This window comes from Meleagris gallopavo, chromosome 5 (genome assembly GCF_905368555.1).
Source record: "Meleagris gallopavo chromosome 5, MGAL_WU_HG_1.1, whole genome shotgun sequence".
NCBI classification, from domain to species: domain Eukaryota; kingdom Metazoa; phylum Chordata; class Aves; order Galliformes; family Phasianidae; genus Meleagris; species Meleagris gallopavo.
The window spans coordinates 15245002-15271269 of NC_139408.1; the positions used below are offsets into that span (position 1 = coordinate 15245002).

General features: G+C 45.5%; 1 protein-coding gene across 1 annotated transcript; it reads right to left on the bottom strand.

Annotated features, from left to right (window-relative positions):
* Positions 1 to 4427: 4427 nt before the first annotated feature.
* Positions 4428 to 25969, bottom strand: PNPLA2 (patatin like domain 2, triacylglycerol lipase). Its single transcript, NM_001303209.1, is given in 9 exon segments — positions 4428 to 4699; positions 5432 to 5554; positions 6216 to 6348; positions 6770 to 6937; positions 7850 to 7910; positions 8777 to 8986; positions 12697 to 12762; positions 12937 to 13169; positions 25769 to 25969. Coding segments are annotated over 9 exon segments (1446 nt in total). The 5' UTR covers positions 25956 to 25969; the 3' UTR covers positions 4428 to 4434.
* Positions 25970 to 26268: the final 299 nt, after the last annotated feature.

Here is a 26268-nt window from a genome sequence, read left to right on the forward strand (position 1 = left end):
CTTGCTATTGCTGGTCAAGTTGCTGCTCTGACATCAGTGATTCCCACAGGATTTCCACACGCATGGTGTGCCTCAGGGGTTTCTCAAACTCAGTGACAACAGCAGAGTCCCAGGATGCATTTAGCTCAAATCTGCTTTAGATGCTGTTTCCCAGAGCAACAGAAAACCCCTTAAGAAACAGGTATTTATTTCCAAGTTAGATTTCTAATCTCCCTTTGCAGAAGGGTTGAGGTGCAGCCACACAGCAGGATGGATGCAGTTAGAAACCGTCCCGCAGACTGGGAGCAGAGAAGTGTCCCATGGGTGGGCAAGGGGAAAGGAGGAAGAGAAGAGGGAACAAGTGCTGGTGCATTCAGAAAGGCAGACACCGCAGGGACGCAGGGCAGGCAGAACCCACTGTGAAGGCACAGGGTGAGTTTGGCACAAACTAAATGGCTGGTGTGGCGACCAACCGAGGTGGTCTATTCTCTCATCATTTTAAGGGGAAGATGAGAAAACTGCTGGAAAGAACTGTTGGCAAGGCCCTCGAACTTTGGCAACACGCAGCACTGCCAACCACACCTACTCTTTGCAGAAATGGACCCATAAGGAAAACAGACACAAATGCATGCAGGGAGTTTCAGGGTTTCTCCCACAACTACTTTGGCAAAAGTGACAGCTCTTCTCTCAAGAGGAGTGAAAGCTTGGAAACTGGATTACTAGATTAGATTTTTAAAATGGACAAAAAGAGTGGTAAATATCTAAGAACTTAGGAGAACCCCAGAGCTGGCAGATGGCAACACCCTCTTATTCTCTAGTCTGAGTGCTGCAGGTACACGGCTTCCCCCAGGAAGTCACGAGAAAGCATTTCCTAAGTCCTACTGACAGTCTTCAGAAGCATTTCCTCCTACCCCTTGAAAAACCAACTTGCGGAACTATTAACAGTAGGTCAGGCAGCAAACCAAACCCAACACACCACACATGCATGGGGGTTTACAGAGCATGCCATCGATACACACTGTTGTGCACAGCATTGAACCACATGTTGTACAGGTTAGGGAACTGTTAGATGCACAAGAAGTTGATCTTTAGCCATGTTAAAAGCAGCAAGTAGTATCTGTATCATAGGAAGAAGAAAAAGAAAATGGATTCCTGAATGCACAGATCTTTTAAATGAAACAACAGAAACTGCAAGGGTTGAAACTCTTGCAAAATTCAAGTGAATATTATAAAGATTTCAGATGTGGGCTGCAAGATGAACTTTTGGTCCAGGATCTTGACTTCTTAAATACCACATACAAGAGAGCACAGGCCCTGGCCACTGCCAGCAGGCTTCCCAACCACACATTCTCCCCTTCTAGTTTGCTGATGTACAAAAAGATACAGCAAGAACTTCAAGGAAATCATGAAACTTTTCCTAAGGAAGCAGAGGGCAGTGTGCGGTATTTATTTTTGACAGATCACTTCCTTTATCTGAGCTTGAATCTACAAAGCCAACAAGCTGTCACACAACAGCCACTTGGGAATACAAGCCAAAAGAGGGTTAAGAGAGTGGTACTTTCCCAAGTATCCTTCCACAGTCTGCAAATTAGCATGGGGAAAGCAGGAGTTTCCTCCCAGAAGCGATAGGCCTTTACATTTAAAGCCAGGCTTTGATTTGTGGTTAAAGTCAGCAGTGCATAAAAGTTTATTATATTAACATCTCAAAAAGGAGCTAACAGCAGATGAGGTGCAAGAGAATGAAATTCAGACCTTTTATCAGCCACAGCAGTTACTCCGCTGAAATGTGTGGACCAGAATCAGCAAACCTTCTGGATCAGAGCACTGGAAGACAGTGGCACCAGCCCAGCTGGGTATGATACACAAGAGGAAAGCAGGGGTTGAGGATGCCAAACTGCAATTTCTTAGCATGTACTATTGCCAAAAGAATTTGGTTCAGTTTAGTGGTTTACATAAATCAGTCAGTGGTTTTACCAGTCCAGGAAGAAGGAAAAAATAAAAATAGTTGCATCATTTTTCTCCACCCATATGTTAACACAAATAGGCAGAGCCAAGAGGGCAGCAGCCTCTAAGCACGAGGTTTCCTCATCTGGCTTTACCCTTCTGGCTTTACTTCTGGATGTAATGCTTTAATTTCATGCCACCAAACAGCTACACATTCTCTCCAATTGCTCCATGTACATTAGGGATAGGAGATGCACATTCAGCAAACTAAGAAGGTAGCCCAGAGCAGTGGAAAACAATAAGCACTCACACCAAATCACAAACACCTTATCTCAAACATATCCTGCTGTCACAAACTGACAGTAGTTGGCTGCTGGTTCACCTTCACTACATTTATGGCATTCAGCTTGTCCCACAAGCTTTAGAAAAAATAAAAATACAAGACCAATATGCTTTATAATCCTATATTCCCAATCTGGTTTCAGAATCCTCTATATTCTTTTTCTCTTCCCATCCACAGTGATTCCTCTACACCATAGTTGCCTTAACTATGTGAAGCTTAAGAATAAATCTGACTGTAAGTGCAGGCCTACTTCATAAACTATGCAGGCCCTTGTGTTACACAAGGTAAGCTATGTTCAGGAAGGACTGTGGGCTGATATTCTCAGCCACAAGTTAGTATTTGGTCTGGTGTCTCACAGACAGCATCAGCATCACAGCTGCCCACTGTCTTGCCTCCCAGACTGCAACAGCCACTGGTGAAGTGCTCTGATGCTAATCAGTCTCTGCTACAAGTACTCAAACCTCTTCAGGGCACAGTTATGCTGGTGGGAGACAGCACCCACCACCTCACCCACGCTGCCTGTGGAGATGTGACTAAGTACAGTCACTACCTTCTCCACCTATTAAAATTTCTGAGCATATTTTCACTTTTTAAATCAAAGGGAGAAATCAGACTATTATAAATTACTATTCCACATATAGGCTATGTACCAGCTTCAGACACCCTGTGCAACTCTCCAGAAGAGAGGGCTTTGGCCAGTCACATACTGTTTGTGCTAGGAGAGGTAGAAGATGTCTCATGCAGCAAGATGGGCTGCAGAAGGAGATACCAGGAGCTGGCTTTGTGTCACAGTGCAAAGACTTAAGTACACGCAAACCCCACAGGAAGCCACATCTCATCCTGGGAAGAGCAGAGAGCTTATGTTTCTGCACAGCAAGTCACAAGTAGACTGCTACTGATAAAGCAGAATCCAGACCTGCTCCAGCTTTTTAAGGGACAAGACAAGCACAGTCAGTTCCAAGAAAGCTGGCACATGCACCAGCACTCCTGATTTCACTTCCACTTCTTGTGCTCCTGCTATAGACAGCTGCATAGCTGTACCAGTGAGCCACAACACAAGAGGCAAACTGTGAGGCTGATATAACTGCAAACCTGAATCTTTCTAATCCCAAATCCTCAAATAAAAGAGTTAAGTCCCAGCTTGACATTCTTACGTGGCATCCACTTGGAATTTCCTTCCGTTGCATGGTCCCTTAATGAGTGAAGCCCAACCCCTGCCAAAGGCAGCCACTTTTTCAGACATTCTACCACCAATCTCTCAAAGATAACATGACCCATACAATCTCACATTCCTATAAGCACTTCACATTCCTTCCTCACTGTCAACTGATGAACTGATCCTGATGTAGTAGGGCTGAGCTTTTCCAGTGTGACCCCACACTAATTCCATTCACAGTGACAAGAATGAGGCTTCAAACTCCTCAAAGAAAAAAGCTCAGCCTTAGTTACTGCTTTAAAATAAGCTCGATGACATTTAACACTCTAAGTTCAAGCTGCCAAAGTTCTATCAGAATGGAAATTACACAGGGAGAGTCCACAACAATATAAACCAGAATAAACATTCTACTTTTCTACATTTCTGTGGCCCCAGTGCATTCTGCAATAGGGCCAGCTCTGGCTTCCAGTGGGGATGCAGTTAAGGGACAAAGACAATGATCCAGCGTCGAAGAATAAAATCAAAAGGAGATTTGGAGCATTGGTTTGGCAAGAGACTACTTATCTTTCAGCAGCACAAAGACCTAAGGGATGTCAGATGATTTGCGAAAAAACAGATTAATATGCTCTAAGAGCCAAAGGAAGCTAAAAGCTACGTGAACTTGAGAGCATCATCTACATCCCGATTATTTGGCGGTGAAAAGCCAACAGCAATTCAAAGTGCATTATGTGGGATAGCCCAGCTGGATCAGCATCAGCATGGCTATGGGCCATGGCCATGCCTCAACACAAGTCTAGAGCAAGGGATCAGCCTCTGTGCCTTTGACACAGATTACTTACCCAGCCCAGTGGGCAACAAATGGCTACAGACAATTCCACCAGTCTCCATCCTGGGAAGTCCCCTTTGCAGCATATTCATGAGCACAGGGCAGCCTGCTGCCAAGGGATAAGACTGGTCTCACCCTGTATCTGTTTCTCTTCCCACCCATCCCCACCCCCCCCGCACAGCAGGCTCAGAAGAGTGGCAGGCACTCTTTTGCACAGTCCAAAGGTGGAAATTTCATCTGAAATCCTTCCCAAGGGAAGAGGGATGCCTGCATGTCCACATTGATGCAGAGTAAGCCCATCACAAGCTGACGCTGGTACTCCTCCCACTTCAGCATGACATCAGACAGGGAACGGTTGCTTCTCATCCATATAGGCATTGCTTCACCACAAGGAGATGCTGAAGAAATTGGCAGGCTCTGGGGCCCACCAAGCTCAAGATGATAGTAAAGCCTGAAAGACAGACATGCAAAGAATTAGTATGTGGGACAGCTTGAGCAGGTCACGAGACCAGAGCTCCAGAACTGCAGAGACGTTTCCATTTCACCACTAACTGGCTGCACAGCCATAGTCCTTCGCATCTCTCAATTATTCAGATCATGAGTTCTTGCAGGAAGAATCACTTTCTCATGCTAGGATCTGAATCATAGCTAGGACCCTCTGCCTACTACTGTAATATTTTCTTATTCTCATCCAAGTCTTGCCTCAGCCTTACAGCAGGGAATTGAGCTCAGAAAAGCTGGTGCCAAGGCACACACCCACACACAGATCCAAAGCACTCTGCCACATTTGGGAAATCCTCTGATATTTATTGGCCACTCTAGTGCTTTGCCACTCTAGTGCTTTCCCACTCCAAAGCAAGCTTAGATCCTGAGACAAAAAAAGTCATTTGAGCTCAAGTAACCCTTAGAAGGGACGTTCTGGGTACCCTGGACTGACAAACATCACAGCTGTCTTCCACAAAAGGAAAGTAGAATAAGCTAGGATATTACAATTAGATATACATCTTCTAATCTATTGTTCTACTAACAGCTTCATTATGAAGGCCCTGTAATGGGAAGAGGGAAGTAGACCATGTTCTGAGTCTACCAAACAGTTAAGGAGTGGACTCCATAGAAGTCAGAGGTAGAAAGGGAAATTGAGTGTTCCCCTACAGGGCAGAGCTCTGGAGGAAATCAGCCATACCTGGCTGAAAGATGGCTGCCCAGTTTCTTTTTGGCTTTCTTCACAAGATAGTTGCAGATTTCAGTTATTTGCTCCCTCATCCATCTAATATCCTCAGGGATATCTGGAAGCCATTCCAGCAACCTGGAAAGAGAAGGAGACAAACATCAGTTGAACTGTACAAAAGATAGGAGGAAAACAGTATTTTAGTGGCAGTTACTGTACAGGTCATTTACACTACCACTCATAAAAGTAAATGGGAGAAGCTATGAAAGATGAGAATAGTGCAGGACTTACTCTTTACACTTTGCATCTGTGCCTTCCGCACAGCAACAGAATATTTTCCCAACCTAAGTCTATCACAAACCATTTCCTTCCAGAAGCCTTCCACAGGATACTTTGTACTAAGAACACATCTGACAGACCTGCCTTTCCAGCTGCATAAGTGTAGAGCTGGAAGCAACAGGACTACTCTCCCCTCACTTCAGAAGTGTCACATCTCATGAGATTTTCATTTTCACCTCTGCTTCCCTAGTAAAGAAGCTTTCATCCAGACTCCAAAATATATCATTTTCTAAGGCAAGTTCCAGCATGCAGCAATCTTACTTCAAGCTGGAAGTACTAGCTGCAGCTAAATTACATATGAAGGTAGGAATATTTTTGCATATGTTTGTTAAGCGGCATGAACTCCTTCCCCAGGAACTCTGGCACTACAGTATTAGAAAAGATCCTGCTTCCGCCAGCTACATTAAATATTCAGCTGCACTAGATAGAAAACCACCAGAGGAAACAGCTGAAGGCACACCTGACAGTGAAGGAAACAGCAGACTCCAGAGGCAGCAGGTAGGGGACCATCATGGCAGTGGCCACACGCATAGGCAGCGTGTTGCTAATACCAGTCAAGAGACCTCTTCTTTCCGCACAAGCCTCCAAAAGAGCTGAAGATAGAAAAGAACATGGCTGAATCTCTCTTGAGTGGGACTATCCCTTTCCCTGTAGTATCTCTTAAGTTACCCAGCCTGGTAGTCACTCCTCCTCACCTTCCACTTTTTAAATGAAGTCTTGCTTAGAGTAGTAATTCTGAGCACAGCTGAGGAACGGCAACTTGTAGTTTTATTGAGCTCCTGAATGTTACAGGTATCAAGATCCTATCCTTGCCTTATAGTGTAGAAGTGTCAAATGAGGCACCCTCTCCCAGTTCAGCCTCCACACCTTCATATCCAAGCTCTTACTTTATCTAAGCACCAGCAGGTGTTCAATCCCCAGATACCAACAAGCAAGACCCACATCCCTGCAGTCCTTTGATACAGACCAGGCAGCACATGAAAACGGCCAAGGTTCTCTTCCTTTGGACCATACCTTGGTTCAGTTTGGGAGGCAAGTGTTCAAATATGTGGTCTTCAACGACAGCAAGGGCAGTGTTGTTCTGGTCCTCAGCTTCTTTTTCTTCCTCTTTCTTCTCTCCTGGAGGGGCTTCTATTGCAAGGAGAGGACCAGCAGGACTTGGACGATTAAGGTGAAGGAGACCTGAGAAGTGATAAAGATTATACAAGATTACAAGATATACAAGATTATATTCTTACCTGGCACTTAAAATATCACTCTTCACTTCACCCACCTTCCAAACAGATGGACATAACACCCTGTCTCTTTTTTGTTGCAATGCTTACCACAATGTGTAAGAAATCCGACTGCTTTAACACGATCATCATTTTTCCCCTACCAGAAATTCTTAGATTTCCCCTCCACACACTACAGAGGGTTGTTTCATAGGGTTTAGTTGCTACATACTTCACCAGCAACCAATTCACATTCCCCTCCCACAGCTTAATCCAGAGCTGCATGACTGCTCTTATCCCAGTCAAGTACATACCACGAAGCAAACAAATGCGTTTGGTCTTCTAAATTGACACTAGGTGGCATCAAACACCCTCAGCCTGCAACAGCTGTTCAGGGAGGCAGGGAAGCCCAGGGCTGGAACATCAGATTTGCAAAAGCGTCAAACTGCCATGCCCTGGGGGCTGCTGGGGGCAGGCCAGCACTCTGCACTGCTCTGCCTCCTTAGGTGCACATAGCTGCACATAGAAGGGCACGGGCTTATCGGCTGACACTCCAAATGGCACTACACCTCTGTTGGCATAACACTAAGAACACACTACATAACTTCAACACTCAGTTGTGCCAAAGCCACTGCTCTTTCTCCAGTGTAGTCAGGGTCCTTCTGTATTGCAATGAAAAGGTACCTAGTCCATCTCTGCGTCCTAAAGAGCTAAAATATCCTTATAAGTGGAAATTCCATATTCAGATATCTGAAGCATGCTCCTTGATCAGTTTTATCCTTCCACCTTTTAAACTCATCACTAACTAATCTCGGCAAGGTCACAAAGCCTGGCACCAAAGAGGCAATTCAGCACACCCCACAAACACTCAGTGCCTTACCATTCTTCTTCAGGAAGTGCAGGGCATCCCGATAGCCCTGCTTGCACATATCCCGCAGCACCTGTGGCAGAGGTAAGCAAAAGCAATTCATTTGGAGGCTGTTCAGCTGGGCAGAGCAAGCACTCAGCTAAGTGCTGACTTGAGAGAAATTGTCCTGCTTTGAGCATGAATAAGAGGTGTAACCTGAAGGCTTTGGATATGAGAATCACTTGAGAATTCAAGTTGGAATGATACCAAATACAAGCTTGGAATTGCAGCCACTTCATTTCCCCATCTAGAGCTGACACTGCTATGGGCAGCTGTCTGGAAGTCACTCCAACAAGCAGCCCAGAATACTTCCCTGTAGACACCAGGAAGTGCTGCTGTGCTCACACACAAAGCCAGCTAAGACTAGTGAAGAAGGAGCAAATAAAACTTGGACAAGCATTTCAGGATATGGATGCATGCTTATTGTGCCCAAATGCCAGGTCTAACATTGCATTTGCTCAGAAGCAGAAGCATGTAAAACTGTTAACAATGCCACCTGCTTTACTGGTGCTTTTTAGGAGAAACAGCCTCTGGCTTTGAGCTGGTATCTATAGCACGACCTTAAAAAAAAAAACCCTCATGAGCATGTTAGTTCTGAGAGCTGATAGATCCTTGTTTAGAAGTGGCTCTGCCTCCTGGCAAATGCCACTTCATAGAGTCATGTGGGAATCTTCTTGAACATATTACAGATCTTCCAGTAGCAAAATTAAAGCAAGCCACTTATACGATTTTGTGCAGATATTCAAAGTTTGCAAGTCACTGGATTGCTAAATGTCAAGGCAAAAAAAAATAGATGGAAAAGAAAAAGAAAACTAAGTGTCTGCAATCTTCTGCTCAAGTACACACAACAGTTAGCGTCTAACCATTTTCCCCATGTTTTGACACTGCCAAGAATCTCACCTGTGGCTCTGGAGGAAAGAGGGCCTTTGAGAGGCGGTAGAGGTTGCGAAGGTTGAACTGAATGCTTGTATTGGTGACTCTCAGCTCATGCATGTTTGTGGAACTGTCTCGTGGGCAGATATCACTCTCTCCTGAGAATGGAGACACCGTGATTGTGTTCTTCAGCTCGTATCGTGGCAAGTTGTCAGAAATTCCTCCATCAACATATCTCTGAAATAAAGAGAAATGAAGCACTCTTAATTCTTCTAATTGATCAAGCTTTTCTACTCTGTGTCCCCATTCACATCTGTGCCAAAAACTTTGGGAAAGAATGAACAACATCCAACAGATCTGGAAGAGTTGGAAGTAGTGACAACGCACTGTGCTGATTATCGTTTCTTTTTGCTATGTGCCTTTCCTCCTAGGAAAGAGTGTTTTGACCACAAGCATTCAATGACAAAAGCAAAATTCACTTGTGTGATTGCTGACTTATATCTGCCACTGGGTTTCAACACTATCTCTGTTCATTTCAACACTATGATACACCAACAACCACCTGCAATGCAAACTGATCTCAGCTGTCACACTGCCACAGAGAGACATTTTCACTTGTGTTCAAAACGAATAGCTCAAACACAGGTCTCCACTGTCCCAGTTTGTTAACTAAGAAGGAAAGCACTTTATTTGTTGCTAGGAGGCTAATCAAGCAGCAATTCCAACACATGGGTACGCATTTATGGTCCACTAGCTTTGGTGTGATAACAGAGTACGAGGGACTCAGGTTTTGCTCCTAACAGGAGTTCTTATCAGAGAACATTCTGTACATACGTACTATAAACAGTTGCATTCCTCCTGTTGGAAGGACAAACCCAGCAGTATGTGCTCCAAGTATTCTTTAATGTACCATAATTGCACAAGGAGTTGAGCAAAAGAATCCCTATCAGAGGGCTCTGACAGAGCAAGCAATATGGAGAAGATGGAGATATTGGTCAAGTTGAGAGAGCAGCAAGCTTGAGATCCTTGCAGAAACAAGACTTGAGCTCTTGTGTATCTCTGATAAAAATGAGAATGATTAGTTTTATAGGAGAGTTGATCTGTTTGCTGTCTAAAAATCTTTCCTTTGGCTGGGTTCAGAAGTAAATCAGTGTGCATTAGCTACAAAGCCCCTGAAGCAGCAGCTATAACACCTAGCTCTCCACTGGTTAGGCAGCTGAACAGGCAAAAGGGAAAGCTGATTCCCAACAAAGTAGGGAAATGCTGACCAGAAAAGGACGTGCTTTAATTCTACACCCTGCTTTGCCTCACCTATCAGGCAGGCTGACCACTGCACAGCCACGGAATCATGGAACAGTTAGGGAAAACTTAGGAAAACACTGTTTGCTTTGCCTGGAAGGTGCCTGCCACTTTCTCTGAAAGGCACACATGTTGAGACCTCTCCAAGCAAGCTGTAAGAGCCTGATGAACAGTTCATATGCTCCTGGACTTCAAGTGTGCAAATGCAGCTAGAAGAATTCAGCTCCCATCCAAGCAACAGGATCAGAGTGGACTACACAGGGGGCTTCTAGAGGGCAAACTAAACTGTTGGGCTACCTCTATGTACATGTTTAAGAGAAGTGGCTTGTAATTCCTGTTGTAGGCTACAGACCACAGTTAACTCATAGCACGGAGCACTTCATCCATGTCAGGCCTTGTTCACCAAACATGGTATCAAGACAGACACGGTCAGTGGCTCCTGCGTTACCTGGGTTTGGAGAGTGAAGAAGGCAGAAGGATGAGATAGAACTCAAGGACATATGCATCCTGCTGGAAACAGCAACTTTCACTCTGCCTGAAGAAGACAGAGATGAGCTGTTTTGGCCAATCAGCTGAGACAAAGCTAGCCTGTGCTAAGGATGCAGAAACATAAGTTTTCCAGAGGGTGGCAGCAGAAGCTAACAGATGTTATTTGAAAGACGTCTACAATAAAGCTAGCAGCCAAAGCCTGCATTGAAATCAAGGAACACACATTCAGACCCTGCCTTCTGGCCCACCATTCTGCAAGCAGAACTGTTTATGCTTCTTACTAAAGGTCAGCCAGTGCTTCTTTGGATTTACCTGAACCTCCCGCCAATCCAAGGCTGACCACTCTACAGACTCTTGCAATGCCACGAGCAGCATCAGCACCACTGGCTGCAGCCTCAACCTACCTGCAGGTGTAAGCAGCAACTCCTGGGGACAGCCCACAGTCTGAGATTATTCCTGAGGTCCCCAGCTTCACTCTCTTACTGAGTCCTCCCCATCCCCAGGTCCTGCACTCAACAAGAACAGCCACCTCTCTTCTACCCTTTTTAAAGCTTTATCTCACCAACATGCCACTGAAAGGTCACAGCTAGAGAGCATGTTTTCAGGTCAGTAACTGACCCTTTAGTTCCTCAGTACTTAAGAACTCGTTTCTCCTTCCCTCCCACTCACCTTCATCATCCCCTCCATAAGGAGGCTAGAGTTACAAAAAGCAAACACTGGAAAAACAGGAGGGAAAAGAATGAATTTGATAAGGACACTGTAACTTTCACAGACATACTGCCTTGAAAACAGATACCTGTGAGTTGAGTTGGCCTGCCATTCTGTTTTGTGGTAAATAGTCATTAGTTGTGCTAAGAACCATGTAGTCCCATTTCCAAGCCTTTTCCCAAGTTCATGCCCTATCTAAGTTAGCCATTCACCTCACCATACTGACTTTCAAAAATAGAAAGTGTCATTACTTTCTGGGGAAGAGATAAAAATTAGTTTCCTCCTCTCATCCCACACCCATGCCCACCCTCCCCCAGCCCCTGGCTTTACCCACATGGAAACTTCACATGAGAATTCACTCCCTGGTACACCAGGGCAGCTGCTAATTTCATAACCCGATTGCTGTACACTGTTTTGGAATTTTGTGATTTTTGCCTGAGCCAGGCACCTCAGTTAACACCAAAGAGGTCTTATGCAAGAGCCACTGCTACATTCCCACCAGCTGTAGGACAAAAATCCAGACTGTAGTTGTTGAGCAAATGCCAAACCAGCATGATCTTGTCATTTCTTTGAAGGGCTAGACACTGATCATTTATTCTAGATCATTTCTCTGCTCAACATGCTTACACAATATAAAAACAGCCTAGTTGCATATTATGCAGGAGCAAAATCAACCTCACTTGTAGGACACCTAACAGATTTGATACCTTGTCAGACTGAGGCATCTTGATCAGCTTATTTTGTGAGAAGGCAAGACACACAGATGTGAACAGCAGCTTTTCCTTTCAACTGGTTAGACTGCAAATAAGCTGCCTTTTGCAGTGCATTACCTCACACACCACAATAGAAGTCCAAGCTCAGCTGACGCCCTTAGGCATTACTGCTATATACAAAGATTCTCCAGCCCTGTGCAGCTTTCAAGCATTTTCATTTCTAACATGAACATACAAAAGGGAGAAACTGCTCTGGACGCTTCCTTAAGCAGGAAATTAAAAAGAGCACTTGCAGATAAAACATTCAGAGAGGAAGGACATGAGGAGCACCATGGAAAAGAGGCCTGCTAACAGCACCAGTTGTGAAAATTCTTCAAAGGATGCCAGGCTTGTAGGAAAGGAACACACTTCTATCCTGGAAACAAGTTCTTTCCACGTGAACAATGGGATAGAGCCTCAGTGCTGGAGAGTTTCACCAAGGAGCCATAGTAACTGTCCACTAAATCTACTAAATCAGCCACCACTTAAATTACTTCCACCAGACTTCAGGACATTTTAGCCAACTGCAGGACCCGAAAACAAGGCATATCCATTGCTAATGTTATTTATTTGGGAATTTCTCATGCTTCTTCAGGATAATTACTGCTAGGTAACAGGCAGTTGGATTGCCCAAACTGAGTATTTGTTGTCTTATTCATTAGTACGTAATTTAATGAAGAAATATTTTAAGAGTCTTACCACTCCACGCAACGTTGGAGGTATCAGCCCACAGTAGACAGGAATAAAGGTGCTGCAGACACAGGCCTGAAGAAGAAAGAGATCCACATAAGAATGACATCAAAGCCTACTGAGTTAATCAGAGCATCGTACGGACACACACAGAGATTTATACCACATCATGAAAGACATTTGGAGACAAATGCAAAACAAAACAATCTGCTGTTCTTGCCCAGCCCTCTGCAATAAGCTTCAAGTCACCTGGATCAGTTCCTCCTTGGAATGGAAGTCTGACAGTATGACGTTTTCTCCATCAGACACTCGTGTGAGGGAAATACCCAAGCGTCCTGCTGCCACCTCATGCCCATTCTCTGGCACAGTCTTGGACAGGCAGAGCCGAATGATCTTCACCAAGTTGAAAGAGGGGTGAAGTGGACCCAGGAACCTCTTTCGTGCTTCTTTAGACACTCGAATGATGCTGGCACCAGCCTCACCTGTAATGAGAAAAACGCACCATGAAATGGTAGCAAGAAATCAGCCTTTTTCACAAAATAAGATATAGAGAAGTTTTGTACACAGCTATGCTTTTCTCCATATTTGCTGATACAGCTCAAGAGAAGTGGCTACTACAGGCACAGTTACTGAGTCTCAGAAGCTAGCTGTGTTGGCACTCACAAACTTGCATTGCAAACAGCTACCCTCATCTCACACGTGCTCTGTTAAGCCAAGATGATATGCACCTGGATAAGGCCTCATGCTTTTCCAGGAGGTCCTGTTTAAATGAACAACGGAGGGCTGGTGGAAAGACAGACTAACACAGAAAACGAGGTTATTTTGGTGTTTTGCTGTTGCAATTGAGCTTATGGCTAAATCCACTCCAAAACATCCTCTTTTTTTCCTGACATGAAAGACACCATTTACTGGCACTTTTGCTTATAGGCAAACTGGAATATCATTTATTTCCAAGTGATCCATCATCACAGCTCTGCTGGCATTGTCAATCACATCTCAGGTGAGCAAAATGGACACTATGATCCTTTAGGCAATCAGTGATTTAGAGAGGATTTGGTGCCCTGTCTCTTCTGTGCCCTACTTCACAGCACTAGAAACAGGCCCTGTGGGGAAGCAGGATTCACAAGGGCATGCCTGCTTTACACTTTCCCTCAGTGACCGAGCTGCAAAGGCAGCTGCTAAACCCATTGGTCACTGGGAGCTCAATCTGGCAAGAGTACCACAGCTCTGCAGTAGGAAAGAAGGGAAAGGACAAAACAAAACCACCAACCCAAGCCAAACCCTCCACACCCAGCACACTGCCCTTTGCACACACTGTCAGATGCCTCCCCATGTATCTCCTAGTCACAATGGGATACAAAGCATTCCTCTGAGTACAAGGCAATCACTGCACTCTCAGAGATGTAGTTATTATATATCTGAGAAAAGTATCAAGAGAAGAATCACAGAAACAGAAGGAAAACAGCCATGTTTTCACAAATCTTCCCTGCAATCAAACTGAGATCTGGTTTTTGGACAAAGATGAAAGTTGCTATCAGTTCAAGCCAACTCTATTGACTAGAGACCTCTCTGTTTTCCTGTCTTCCCTCCCCAACCCTGCGACCACAGCCAAGTTAGACCTAGGTTAATAAACAGAGATAAGGGAAACAACATCCTCAACACAGTATTGACACATCCCATTCTTTTGCAATACACGTGTGCCAGCAACATGTTTTCCCTTAACGCAGCCTGGGAACGTGATTTTGTGCGTAGGAAAGCCAGCAACACCAGTAGCTCAAGTGAGCTCAGAATGAGACCCTTGGCCATGACCAGAAACTCTGGGGTCAGGATTTAGGTAATGTGAGGTAGCAACTTAGCAGAAAATCCAAGTTCCCTTCTTTGAAGCAATTTTTAGCACTATAATCCCAGTCTTCTGCTCTTTCCTAAAGTAACGTTTAGCAGCCTAATTCTGATCTTACTTACTCAATTAGCAGTAAGCCACTGAGCCCAGCCTGTTCCAGATAGTAGCTGCATGGTTCAAGTTTCTTCCTAACACTAAGTAAACCCATTTCTGTGGGGTCAGCTTACGAGCAGCATGACATTAGCACTACATCCCTACAATATGTTTGCATCTTACAAGGTGAACAAAGAGCGTGCAACAGAGCCAAAAAGAAGTCTGGCACCTTGGCCCCATGATCCTAAGAAACTCAGCTGCACTGAGAAGGTGACCGAGGAGCCGGTCCTTAAAGAAACATGCCTTCAGACTTAGAACCCTGCCTGCAGAAAGATTTGATAGTGGTAGTGAAAACAACCCCAATAAAATGGAGCTTATGACTAATATCTGAGCAAAAGTCTGAGCTGGAAGTTGCTGAAGAAAATTGTGAAGACCTAAATGCGCCAGGAAACAGCCTGTCTCAACATCTGAGGAAGAACTTCAGTTGCAGCTACCTGCTCAACCATCATCACACAGCCAAGTGGTGTGGGAGGGACATGGGAAAACAGGACAGAATAAGAATGGCTGCTAGTCAGCAATTTCACTTCTTTAATATCTTGGGTATCGTTGGGTGTTTTTTTATGTGCGCATATAAACAGATTGTAAGCAGCAGCTCTTCAGGTATTTCAGCTTAAGGGCAGTTGTGATCCTGTTGGACTTGTTAGCTCACTAACACCAAAACTGAATGACTGAATGCAGAATAGCACACAAGGCTGAGAGAGGCACAGAGTGATCCGCAGCACCACCAGTTTTCCTGGAAATGAGGTCAGCTGAGGGTTCAGCCAAGAAGTCAAGTTTATATAGCTAAATCTATGACAGATGACAAGCCCTCTTGGAAATTAGTATGGGAGAAGAAAGAAGAGGTGAGAGTGTGAGCAGAATTTGAGCTGGTTTTCCTGGAACAACTTTTGTGGTAGGGATGGGATTAAAATAGCCTGCCAGAAGGAGAAGCAGCTGAATGAGAGGAAACAGAGAAAGAAATCTTGCAGGGGTCAGCCACAAACTGTCTGCTCTTACCAGGATTAGCCCAGTGCTGATTCCAGTCCATAGAAAAAGTCTTTCACAGTTTTTGATGGATCTGGTGATTCAGGATATAGAGTCATATGGAAAACCGACATGAAATTTCTTTTCCCTTCTGAGGTACGTTGCAAGGAACACCGACAATCTCTAATAGTTCGTATTGATTGCAAGGAAAACATCCTACTCCTATTCAACAATTTATCCAACATTTATCCTCATCCAGATTTACTAAACCATTATTCCTCTTTAAAAAAATCTATATAAGGAATCTTTTCAGCAGAAAAGACACATCGCCTCACACCCCTCCCTTCCTGCACTGCCATCCCAGCACGCATGGCTAACCACAAGCCTGAGTACTGCAGGGCCTTCCTCCTCATTGTGACAATGCACAGAAGCATCAGACAGCTGAGTCCTGAACCACCTGCTGGGTAAGAAAGGCCAGAGCAACTGGAAGCTCAGCCTGCGACCCTCCTGCAGTAGCTAGAAAGAGCAAGTTACAGCTACCCAAGCAAAAAGACCTGCAGGCAGTTGCTGGTTCACGTTTCATTTTTAAGTTACATCAAGAGCTTCACACTAGCTTATTGACCTGGCAAGACCAGTTCCCTTCAAGAACTGGCTCTCATTCCCAGACACGCTCAACTCTAAAATGACCCAGGTTCAAAACCTCCGCTGCCTTGCATTCTTAGGTATGCCTGCTCACCTTCCACCCAGAGAGATTAAATTATCCTTCTCTAACCTCGGAGGCATTCAGCAGAATGTACCGTTTATCACTGTATACAAAAACCAATCAGCCAAAGGAGTCTGCTACTCATTTGCCCCACAGGGAAAGAAGAGCTGAAGGGCAATCACAAAATGGATGTGGTGCTGCAGGAAACACCTTTAATTGGAGCTATGAGATCTGAGGCAAAGGCTACCTCAGCTCTGTGTGGCACATGAAGGCTACTGCAAGAGTTAAACATCCCATGGAACCTCCCATGGGATGCAGTGTGGGGTGTCAGTTGCTATGGGAGAAGGTGAGCAGAGAAGGGCCTCTTCTGACCTCTTCAGCAGCAGAGCTTTTAGCACCAAGGGCACAGTGACGCTTGCCTGCTGACATCAGGTCACACTGATATCCATTTTCCAGTCACCAAAAGGACAGATGACCCACGAAGTATTTCATGTGGAAAAAAAAGAGCTTAAGAAAGAAACAAAAATAGGAGCAGAACAGGCTGAAGAGGCAGAGGGGCATTCTGGTCATTCCGACGAGCAGCTCCTCTGGAAGAGCTCCACATCAGTACAAAGTTCACCCTCTGTGCCAGGGACATTCCTGCTCCCTGGCTAAAGCAGTGGTAAACAGAATGCAAGCTGAAAGTCTTTCTAACAGGGATGAAGAATAGAGGACAGCATGGCCAGGTGCAGGGTGGATACAGGGAATGCATCCTCACCCCTGCTGCTAGGTGGCACACACAGGGAAGTCACAGCCCAGACTGCAGATGCTGTACCTTGCCTGGACTTAGAGAGCAGGCAGGGAATTGTGCAGCACCAAAAGATTCTTGCTAAACCTGTGTTGTATCCAGCGCCAACGAGGACTCAGACATCTTCCTACACATCAGCAAGGCACCACTCCTCTCTCCTCTGTCCTATTTCCCAGCAGGGGCTCCAGACTGGACAGACACTTAAAGCTCTGAAAGGAACTAGGAGAAAGTGCAAGTGCTTTTGGCATTCCTGGAGAGCCCAATGGCCTGACCAAGGTATTTTGGCCACAAGATTTCCAGGACAGGAGCCAGCTGCTTTGTACCATAACAAGGGACCTCATTTTGGAGCTGCCTTAAGGTGGTGTTACACAGAGCCCATGTTCAGCTATCTGTTTAGAGTGAGGTTTGTGTGGTGCTTGGCCCAGATGTTTTGTAGGAAAGCCCCAAAAATTTCAAGGAATTTTGCTCTCAACTTGGGCAGCAACTTCACACAACTGGAACTCCTGAGTTTCACACTGATAGATCCCTGCTTGGTCCCAAATTTAGGATTAAGAGTCAGAAGGAATCTACCAGCATTACCACCCACAAGGCTAACTTAGTTTGGTTGCATGTTCATTGCTGCTACTTCAGCTGTTCCAGCAACTCATCCTTGGAACAGCTAACAGCCAGCCTCTAGTCATGAGCACAGAATTCAGGAGAACTGTCCTATGTTCATCCTGAGTACCAATCCCCAAGCTGCTCCAGCTCAGTCTGTGCAGCTCTTGCCTCTCTGCTGAATCCTGAGTGAGCAACATGTGCTTTTCCTGCCCAGCCTCTCCCAGGAGATGATACAGTCTTAACTACAACACAATCCTATCACCACCTAAAAACATTAAGCTATAAGCAAGAGACGTTGAACCAGAAGTCTGCAAGTTGACCACTAGGAAATAATTAACTGAGACAATTTGATCAGATATTTCCTCTGAATGCCCATTTGCTCCGCAGAAGGAAGAGCAGATAGCAACACAGTGGTGATCTAAGGACAACTCCGGCTGAGCTTCATGCTCATGCTGAAGCAAACTGGTTTCTACCCATTGCCCCAAGAGAACAAGAACCAGACAGATCTTCACATGGGCTGAAAGAAAGCCAACCTGGGTAGTCAGGCTCTCATTCAACACATCAGTAGTACTTGGAAGATGTCAAAGGGGGTGAGAAGAAGGAGGAGATGAAAAAGATAAATTAACGCCTCCAGAAAATAAGAACAACTTAGGAGCTGCCCTTGTGAGACATTTTCAGGTGGTGCGCATCCTACAGCTGGAGACAGATTCTCAATTTCTGGCTGAAATCCTAGAAAAATGTCTAAAAGCATTGGTGGTGGTGGGAACTACTCCTTATTTGCCAGAAGTTGCATCTATCCCACTAATTAACACAAAGTAAAACTGTCCTTTATTAAATATTTAAGGTTGGGAGAAGGCAGCTAGCACAGTAACATTTACAGGCAGCAATTCTTGTCACATCTGTGCATGTCTTCCCACAAGCTGATAATAATATTGAGAAACATCACGTACCAGAACAAGCTGTTCTTCTGGCTACTTCCCTAATTTGTGTTGATCCGAGTTATATTTATGTTACTTACATTTAAGGTTCTCACTCATTCCTTCTGTTCTACTATTTTGCCATCAGACAAGAAGCAGCTCTGATGAGTTAGATTCAGATAAGAGATACAAGAAGGAGATTTTGTTTTTGACAAGGCAGAGGCAGTAGACACAACTGTCCCCACAACACACCCTTAGTCTGAGAGCAACCCTCTCATACAACTGGCTGTTCCCAGTGCCAGGTTACCCTTCCTACTGGGGCTTTACCTACAGAACTAAACAAGTGAACTCTTTTGCAAGTGAGATTCCTTAAAAAACTTGGCCACAAATAATGGTTTCTCTCTCTTTGCTCAAGAGTTAGAGGCACCAATTCATGCCCATACTGGAGTAACTCCCAGGGATCCCTCTCAGACTACGGAAGGAACATTCTCACTTTACGGGTAGGGCAAGTGGAGACACAGAGACAGCTTTTCAAGTAGAGCCAGCTCTTGCAGCCAGAGGCAGATGCTGAAGGAAGGGCTCATCCCACAATTTCTGGCCCAGATATTCAGAGCGCAGCATTGCTAAGCCTACAAACAGCACCAAGGTGCAGCCTGCAGCAGAAGGGCTAAGTAAATCCAGGTCAACTGCAACTGCTTCAGATGCACAAGCCTCTCATTAACATATTTGTTCACTTCAAGTAAAACTCGGGGGAAAAAAAGCAGAGGGCTATTCTGTATTTATCAAAATAAGCCCTGAACAGAAGGAGTCCATTTTTTTCCCTTAAGAGGAATAGTTATTTTTTGTGCATCAGCTGATAGATAAACCAGCACTACTGGCACAACCTGGATATGGGGTGCAGATGACAAGAAATTTTTCATGTACACTGTCCTGCTGCATTGGCACTAATGTTGACACAGCAAAATCTAACTAACTAGCAGACATCCTGCAAACCAAAGCCCATTTTGTTTCTGCCGACACAGGACTGGAGCATTTGCCTTGGCAATGAAAAGCAGAAAACACTGCAGCTTCTATATGGGAAACAATCAATAGAACAGCCCAGAGGCAGCTCAGGTCAGGCAGACAGCCAGGGTTTTTGATTGGCACAATCACAACAGAAATCACCACTAGCCTAATTTATTCCACTGTAATTCTCTAATACAAGGATTAACATTGCATTTCTGCTCAGTGCTTTGGAAAGAAAATAAATGGTGTAATAGTGCACAGAAGAGAAAAGTTGCTCAGGACCATAGGCAAGCTGAACTCAAAGTCCTGCACTTCTCCATCCTTCAGTCCTTGCCAGTGTTTGAGTACAGCTTAATGTGCACGTGGTGACAGGAGACTCCCACTATTTGCTATGAGCCAGAGCAACACTGGGCTTTGGGTTACTTGCTTTTGAAAAAGTACCCAGCAAGAAAAAGCTAGTGAAGGAAAGCACGTGAAGGGAAGGGGGGAAAAACGGACCCAAACTCAGGCTATTTCACACTCACACAGCACTTGTCCTCTGTCCTGCACAGAAGTGAACATCTTGCTTTATTTATCCTCATGAAAACTACTACCACAAAGCCTCCAGTGGTTGTTATTCTGAACAGGAATTGGTGCAGAAGGAGCAATTATCACTCACAAGCACAACTTTATACACCACACTTACTTTTCATGGTCTGTTTGCAGATCAGCAACACAGACCTCAGGATATAGTGCACCGCTTCCACTTGACAGTGGAAGTACCACTGGGAGCAAGATGCTCTGGAAGGGAAGAGAGTAGTGCTACATGACAGTAGAGAAGCCTCTTGGCTTTTCCTGCCAGCTGACAAATGCCAGCAAGGTTCAGCTAGCTTGCCTTGCCAAATACCTGCACCACAGATCCATTAAGACCAAAAGCAGAGGGAAGAGTCTTCATTTCTATTTTTAGAGCCTGAAGAATTAGCTTTCACTCCAGCTTTGCTTTACTTTACCATGCACTAGCAACTACCCTCAGCTGGCTCACCAACACCAAAGCACTGCACATCACCACCTAGGCCTATATACAGCTTCTGGAGGTTTTCAGTCTAACCCTAACTGAATGCACTCCTGCACGCAGGCTCTGCCATCAAAGGGCAGCCTTACTCCCTCCTCCCTATCTTTTCTCACTGTACACTTGTGTGGCTGCTAGAGCACTGTCGAGTCCTGGCAGAAAATGAGAAATGGCTCTGAAGTCCACTCCTGGCTCTGAGCCTGCATCGTGACCAGCTCCCACATGTTTGCACTGTTAGCCAGCTGCTCCACCTCACGCCAAGTACCTCCCCACGCACCTCCACGCAGGCTGCTCACTGTGCCCGCTTCGCCCTTCCACCTCATACAGACATGTTTGGTGTCACCTTACAGCCCTCAATTTTTCCAAGCAAGACAGTGGGAACAAGAAATCTTGCTCCAAAGCAGTCTTCAAGCAGCGATCTTGTTCTGATGAAGGTTACTGAAGAAGCAATGTCAGACAGACCACAAGGCAGGCTGCATTCCATGACAAGAATGTCTGGGGATTTACATACCTTTCATCCACAGATGTCAGCTGCAGTCCCCCCAGCAGCATCAAGATGACTCAGGTTGTAAGCAAGACAGGAATCGACTACAGAAGGTTGCACAGACCCTTCTGAGAGATGGGACCCTACACAAACCTTCCTGCAAGGCTGAGAGTGCAGAAGCAAGGAAGGCAGCAAGACAGATGTAGCAACATCCACCAGAAGCTCACATACACCAAACATCTTATATGCAGAAGCACGGCTAATAGTTTAATGGCCAGTTTGTTTCCATTGATAAGTTTTTAACCAATCCCACTATGTAACACCACTAGGCTAGTTAAAGTGATACAGCTCCCCTGCGCTTTGCGACAGGCCTCTAACTTTCTCCATGCATGACATAACTTGGAGAGGATGAATCTACACACACCCTGCCGAATTATACACCAAAATAACTTTCTCACCGGGCCCAGCCCTGAATTGGCAGCATTCAAATAAGCCATCAAGAGCAAGTCTTATAATTAACATATGCTACAGGATCCTTGATCCATTTATACCAGCTGCCACCTCTGTCTCAGGATTGTAAACTAGATAATTCCCAGGAGTAGAAGTACAGAGACATTGCCAGAGCCTCCAGTGTGAAAGTGGTACTAAATCCTTTAAATGCTAAGGCTTCCAAAACCGATTGGTCCACTCAAAGAACCTGCAGTGTATCAAGAGGAAGAGGATTATTACAGGAACACGCAGCAGAAAGAAAGAGACATCATTAGAGTTGGGCAACGGAAGTACGTGCAGAAGCACAGAGGGTTCACTTGGAAAGTGCTGGCCAGTGAACAACGCAGCCAGCAGAGCTTGGCTGAATGAAATTACCATTTCCCCAGCCCTTGCATGGTCATTCTCAAGTATAGAACAAAGCAAGTGCAGCCAAGTTAAGAAAAAAAAATGTATCTTCAGCCATGCTGGTGAATACTTCACCCCCACTTCATGGAGGGTACAGTTGTGGAGAATTAGCTCTGTGCCTCCGTGCATGTATCTCTTCTTCAACTGACTGGACTGGGGCTGCTGAGCTCAGTAGAACTTTCTTCCCAGCTAAGGCCTTTGCAGGAGATACAGGAAGGGACTTGTGTTTTGACTCCCACACACTATCGAGGTCTCCCTCACGCACCTAGGAAGATCTACAGATCCCTCCCCACAGTCACAGCAGCATCAAACACGCTTCCCCCAAAATAGACTTCATGATTCATGCTCTAGCCAGCATACACTGGCATTACTCTGAGGACTCATTAGAAACTAAGCTGATTTATTCCCCTCAATCTGGGATTTGATGTTAGACTCCACACACAGAAAATAACCTCTGTGATCAGCTTTTAAGGCTTTGCATGCACAAGAAGTAATTTCAGAATGAAAGATGTTGCTACTGTTCACTGATAGCAGTACAATTCAATTTTGAAAGGTAACAGAAAGGGTTACCCTCCTCATCCTTCCTCCATTACTCAATAGAAAAAGTTCCTACAGTTCAGCAGCATAGTTTCCTGGTGGTCATATGATGACAGGTGACAAGCAAGCCTGACTATCAAATAACTGTTACTTCACCAGGGGACAAGGTTGCTCCTGACTGAGATACTAAGGGAAAAGAAAAAAAAAAAGAACAAAAAAAAAAAAACAGGAGTTTGTAAACAACCTATGGAAAACTTTTCAAAAGCATCTCAAACAATGCTGCTCTACCTAGCAGATGTATGCTCCCTTCTGTTCCAGAAGCATCTCCTCAGCTTGCTTTACTATTTTTGCTGACACTGATGGCTGATTCACTCTTCAGGACTAACTCCCACAGATGGGGGCTTGACAGGCAGCTTTGCCTCTGATAGCAGAATCCACCTCTTCTCCCACAATAGAGGCATAATTCAGCAGTCCTCCCCACCTTCAGAAGAGAGCAGTACAGGACAATACTCACGTGCTGCACAGACAGCAGAGATGCTGTTGGTTAACTATGAGTCACAAGCACCACAAGCACAGCCCAGGGCCCAAGCATCAGCTCAAAAACAGCTTTTTAGTGATTACAGGTTTGCATCCCATAATTCATACCAGGCATTATGCCTCCACAGCAAGCATGCCAAATCCCATGCAGCTCAATGAAGTGAGATCATTCCAGGCCCTTAACAAAAATATACCTCCCTACTCTCATATGAAAGATTTTGGAACCCAAAATTAAGCATATTTTAACATTACTAGCAACTGGAAAAGGACAGTCTTATCACATCACATGAGCCAGATCTACTCACCCAGGCCCCCCAACTTCAGAATTTAGTCTTAAGGGTAAGCTCTAGGCAAAGAGTTTGTGAAAAGCTGCAGGATATGACATAGGCATAAGGAGAAGACCACAAAGTCCAACAGGAAAGGAATTCTCACTTGCTTGGCACACACAGGCACACTTCTTAGTTCGCTGGGTTCCAACAGCCCCAGAAGAAGCAGGCTTGACAGAAGCCCATTTCCCAGATAAGCCTCTGGGCTAAAAAACTAACATGTTTATAAACACTGGAGACTGCTCAATGAGCTCCAACATCCACACAGATTATTCTAGTGGAGAAAACAATGCATTTTCCTGCCACTGGAAACAATAATATCAAAGGTAGAGAGAACACTTCAAATACAGGTCAACACCATTGGCAGAGCCCTGAAGAATTAATACCAGTGCCCCATAACTAATAGCAAAGTGCTTAACATGAGCAAGGTGAGGTCATAGCAGACTATTAATATCTCCTAGTCTCTTATTTCAAAATAAGGTCCTCTGCCTAGCTAATATTCATGTCCAATATTCTCTTACTTGTTGTGCTCAAATGTGCCTTCAAAGTCTACGCTGAGCAATCAAGGCTGCAGAATATTTGGCAAGGGCATTCACTTCAGTGTTTGCCCACAGTAGAGTTTTACTGCCACATGCAAACAACAGCAAAGTGCTCCCAGTTCAGGGTGAGGTCAGAATCAGCTCAGAGGCAAGCTGGACTGGCACAGAGACCAGAAAAGAAAGACTGGATAAGAAACAAAGTGGGATCATAGACTCTAAAGTCCAAGACAGTTTTTGTTTTCTCTGGCCAGGGTCTCAAGTGATGGAAACTAGAAAAAACGCTAAAGGAAAAACTTTTTCCACTCCTCCTCCGAAAGTATTTCTTTGCATTAAGATCACAACCAAGTACAGATAGAGGAAAGCACTAACCTTTATCTACACACAGCCAAATAAGCAAAACTTGCCACCCATTCAGAGATGATATTTAGTGCTCCAATTCAATAGACAGCACATTAGGCAGAGCAAAGCAGGATTTGCCATGAGCTTTAAAAAGCCCACAGGCTTTTTAAAAAGCCCACAGGTCCACTCAGGACCCTCCAACAGAAGAACTGCTCTCCTAGAACAGTTTGCAGCTGTACCTCCCTTTTCCCCTCTGCCCTCCTCTTCCCTATGAGCTCACCCCAACCTCTGGACCTCAGCTGCAATCTGTACTGTCAGAATGGCTTATAAAAGGGACAAAGTGCAGCAATACCAGACCCCAATTGGGCATCCATCATCTGCTTTTACTTTCAGAAGTCACCTGTTCTTTATGTAAGACATGTGCCAACCACGGGCGAGCTTAAAAAAAATAGAAATAAAATGCCCAAGAGCACTCAAACTTGAGGCATAATTTGAGTAACCAAAATCCATGCCTTTGCTGACTTTAAACAACATTTTTGCAGTGAGGGGAGCAGTAAACATTACCTAAAAATGGCTCCTTATTCAATCCCCTTTTTCATGCCTCTCTTTACACCACAAAGGGAATGAGACAAGTAATTGGGTGTTGCCCTCTGGGTGGTTGTGGATGCTCCGGATATATAAATAGCAAAAACAAGGTAGACAAGATAAGAGACTTGCTCAGCCCTGTAAAGGTGTCTGAGCCAAAGGGTTCGGGCAGTGCCTTCAGCCTGTCTCATGTCGGTGCCACACCTCTGCAAGTCTAACACCAGGTCCTCCCAGCTCAGGAGCAGGTTGTGCAGTCAGCTCACCACTACAAGCAGCAGCTAGCAGAACAACCAAATCCCAGCAGCTATCAGCAAAGGGACCCCAACAGAAGGGATTAGAGGATGCCTGCCCATTTCCTCACCCCTGAGAAAGCCTGACATGGCAGCGCAGCAGCCTTACAAACCCCAGGCTGAGCTTCCAGCCTAGAGCTTCCTCCCAGTATGCTCCAGGAGCAACAGCCACACTCCATTGGTCGCTGCTGTAAACATAACGTTAAGGGGGAAAAGTTCAAGCCTCACCACACAGAAGCAGATAACTTTTAGCTGCATGAAGGTGACGTTTTAGAACCTGTCCCTGAGGAACAAGGAGTGCCCTGGAGAGATCACAGATGAGTTCAAGCAGCCAACAGCTCTGGTTTCACTTAGCTCACCCTCGTTTCTCTACTAAGCGCAAAAGTAAAGAGATGCAGCCGATTCCTTCACATCACATTCAAGATGCTTTTCTGCAATTCTTGTTCTCAAAATAAACAGGAAAAGCTTCAAGTGCAGCAAACCCTATCGCGCTTTTACACCACCACTCCCCGCCCCCCCCGTTCAACGGGCGCTTACCGAGGCAGGCGCCGCTGACGAGGGCGGTGGCGGTGAGCGCACCGGCCGAAGCCCCGTACACCTTCCGGGCGTTGGCGACGAGGAAAGGGGCATGCTCCTGGAGGCAGCTGGCCACGCCGATGTGGTAGACCCCCAGAAAGCCGCAGCCGGCGAAAGAAATGTTCCAAGCGGAGTCCAAAGGGAACATGGCCTACGAAAAGGCCCGGGGACGCCGGAGGGCACCGCTCACATCCCACGGCCCGTCAGCAGGCGGGCCGGCTAGAGAGCGAGAAAAACTGCGGCCAGCGGAACACACGCAGCCGCCGGCAGCCACTGCGCTGCCGCGCTTATATGGGGCGGTCCGGCACGGCGCCCCGCCTCCAGCCTGTGGAGGGGCAGAGCTGAGGGGCGGCGGCATCGCCGCCCCTCAGCTCTGCCCCTCCGCAGGCCCAGGCCTCTCTCAGAAGCTATTTCCTAAGTAGTGAAAATGTCACATCAGTAGTGTTCATAAGGAATAGCTT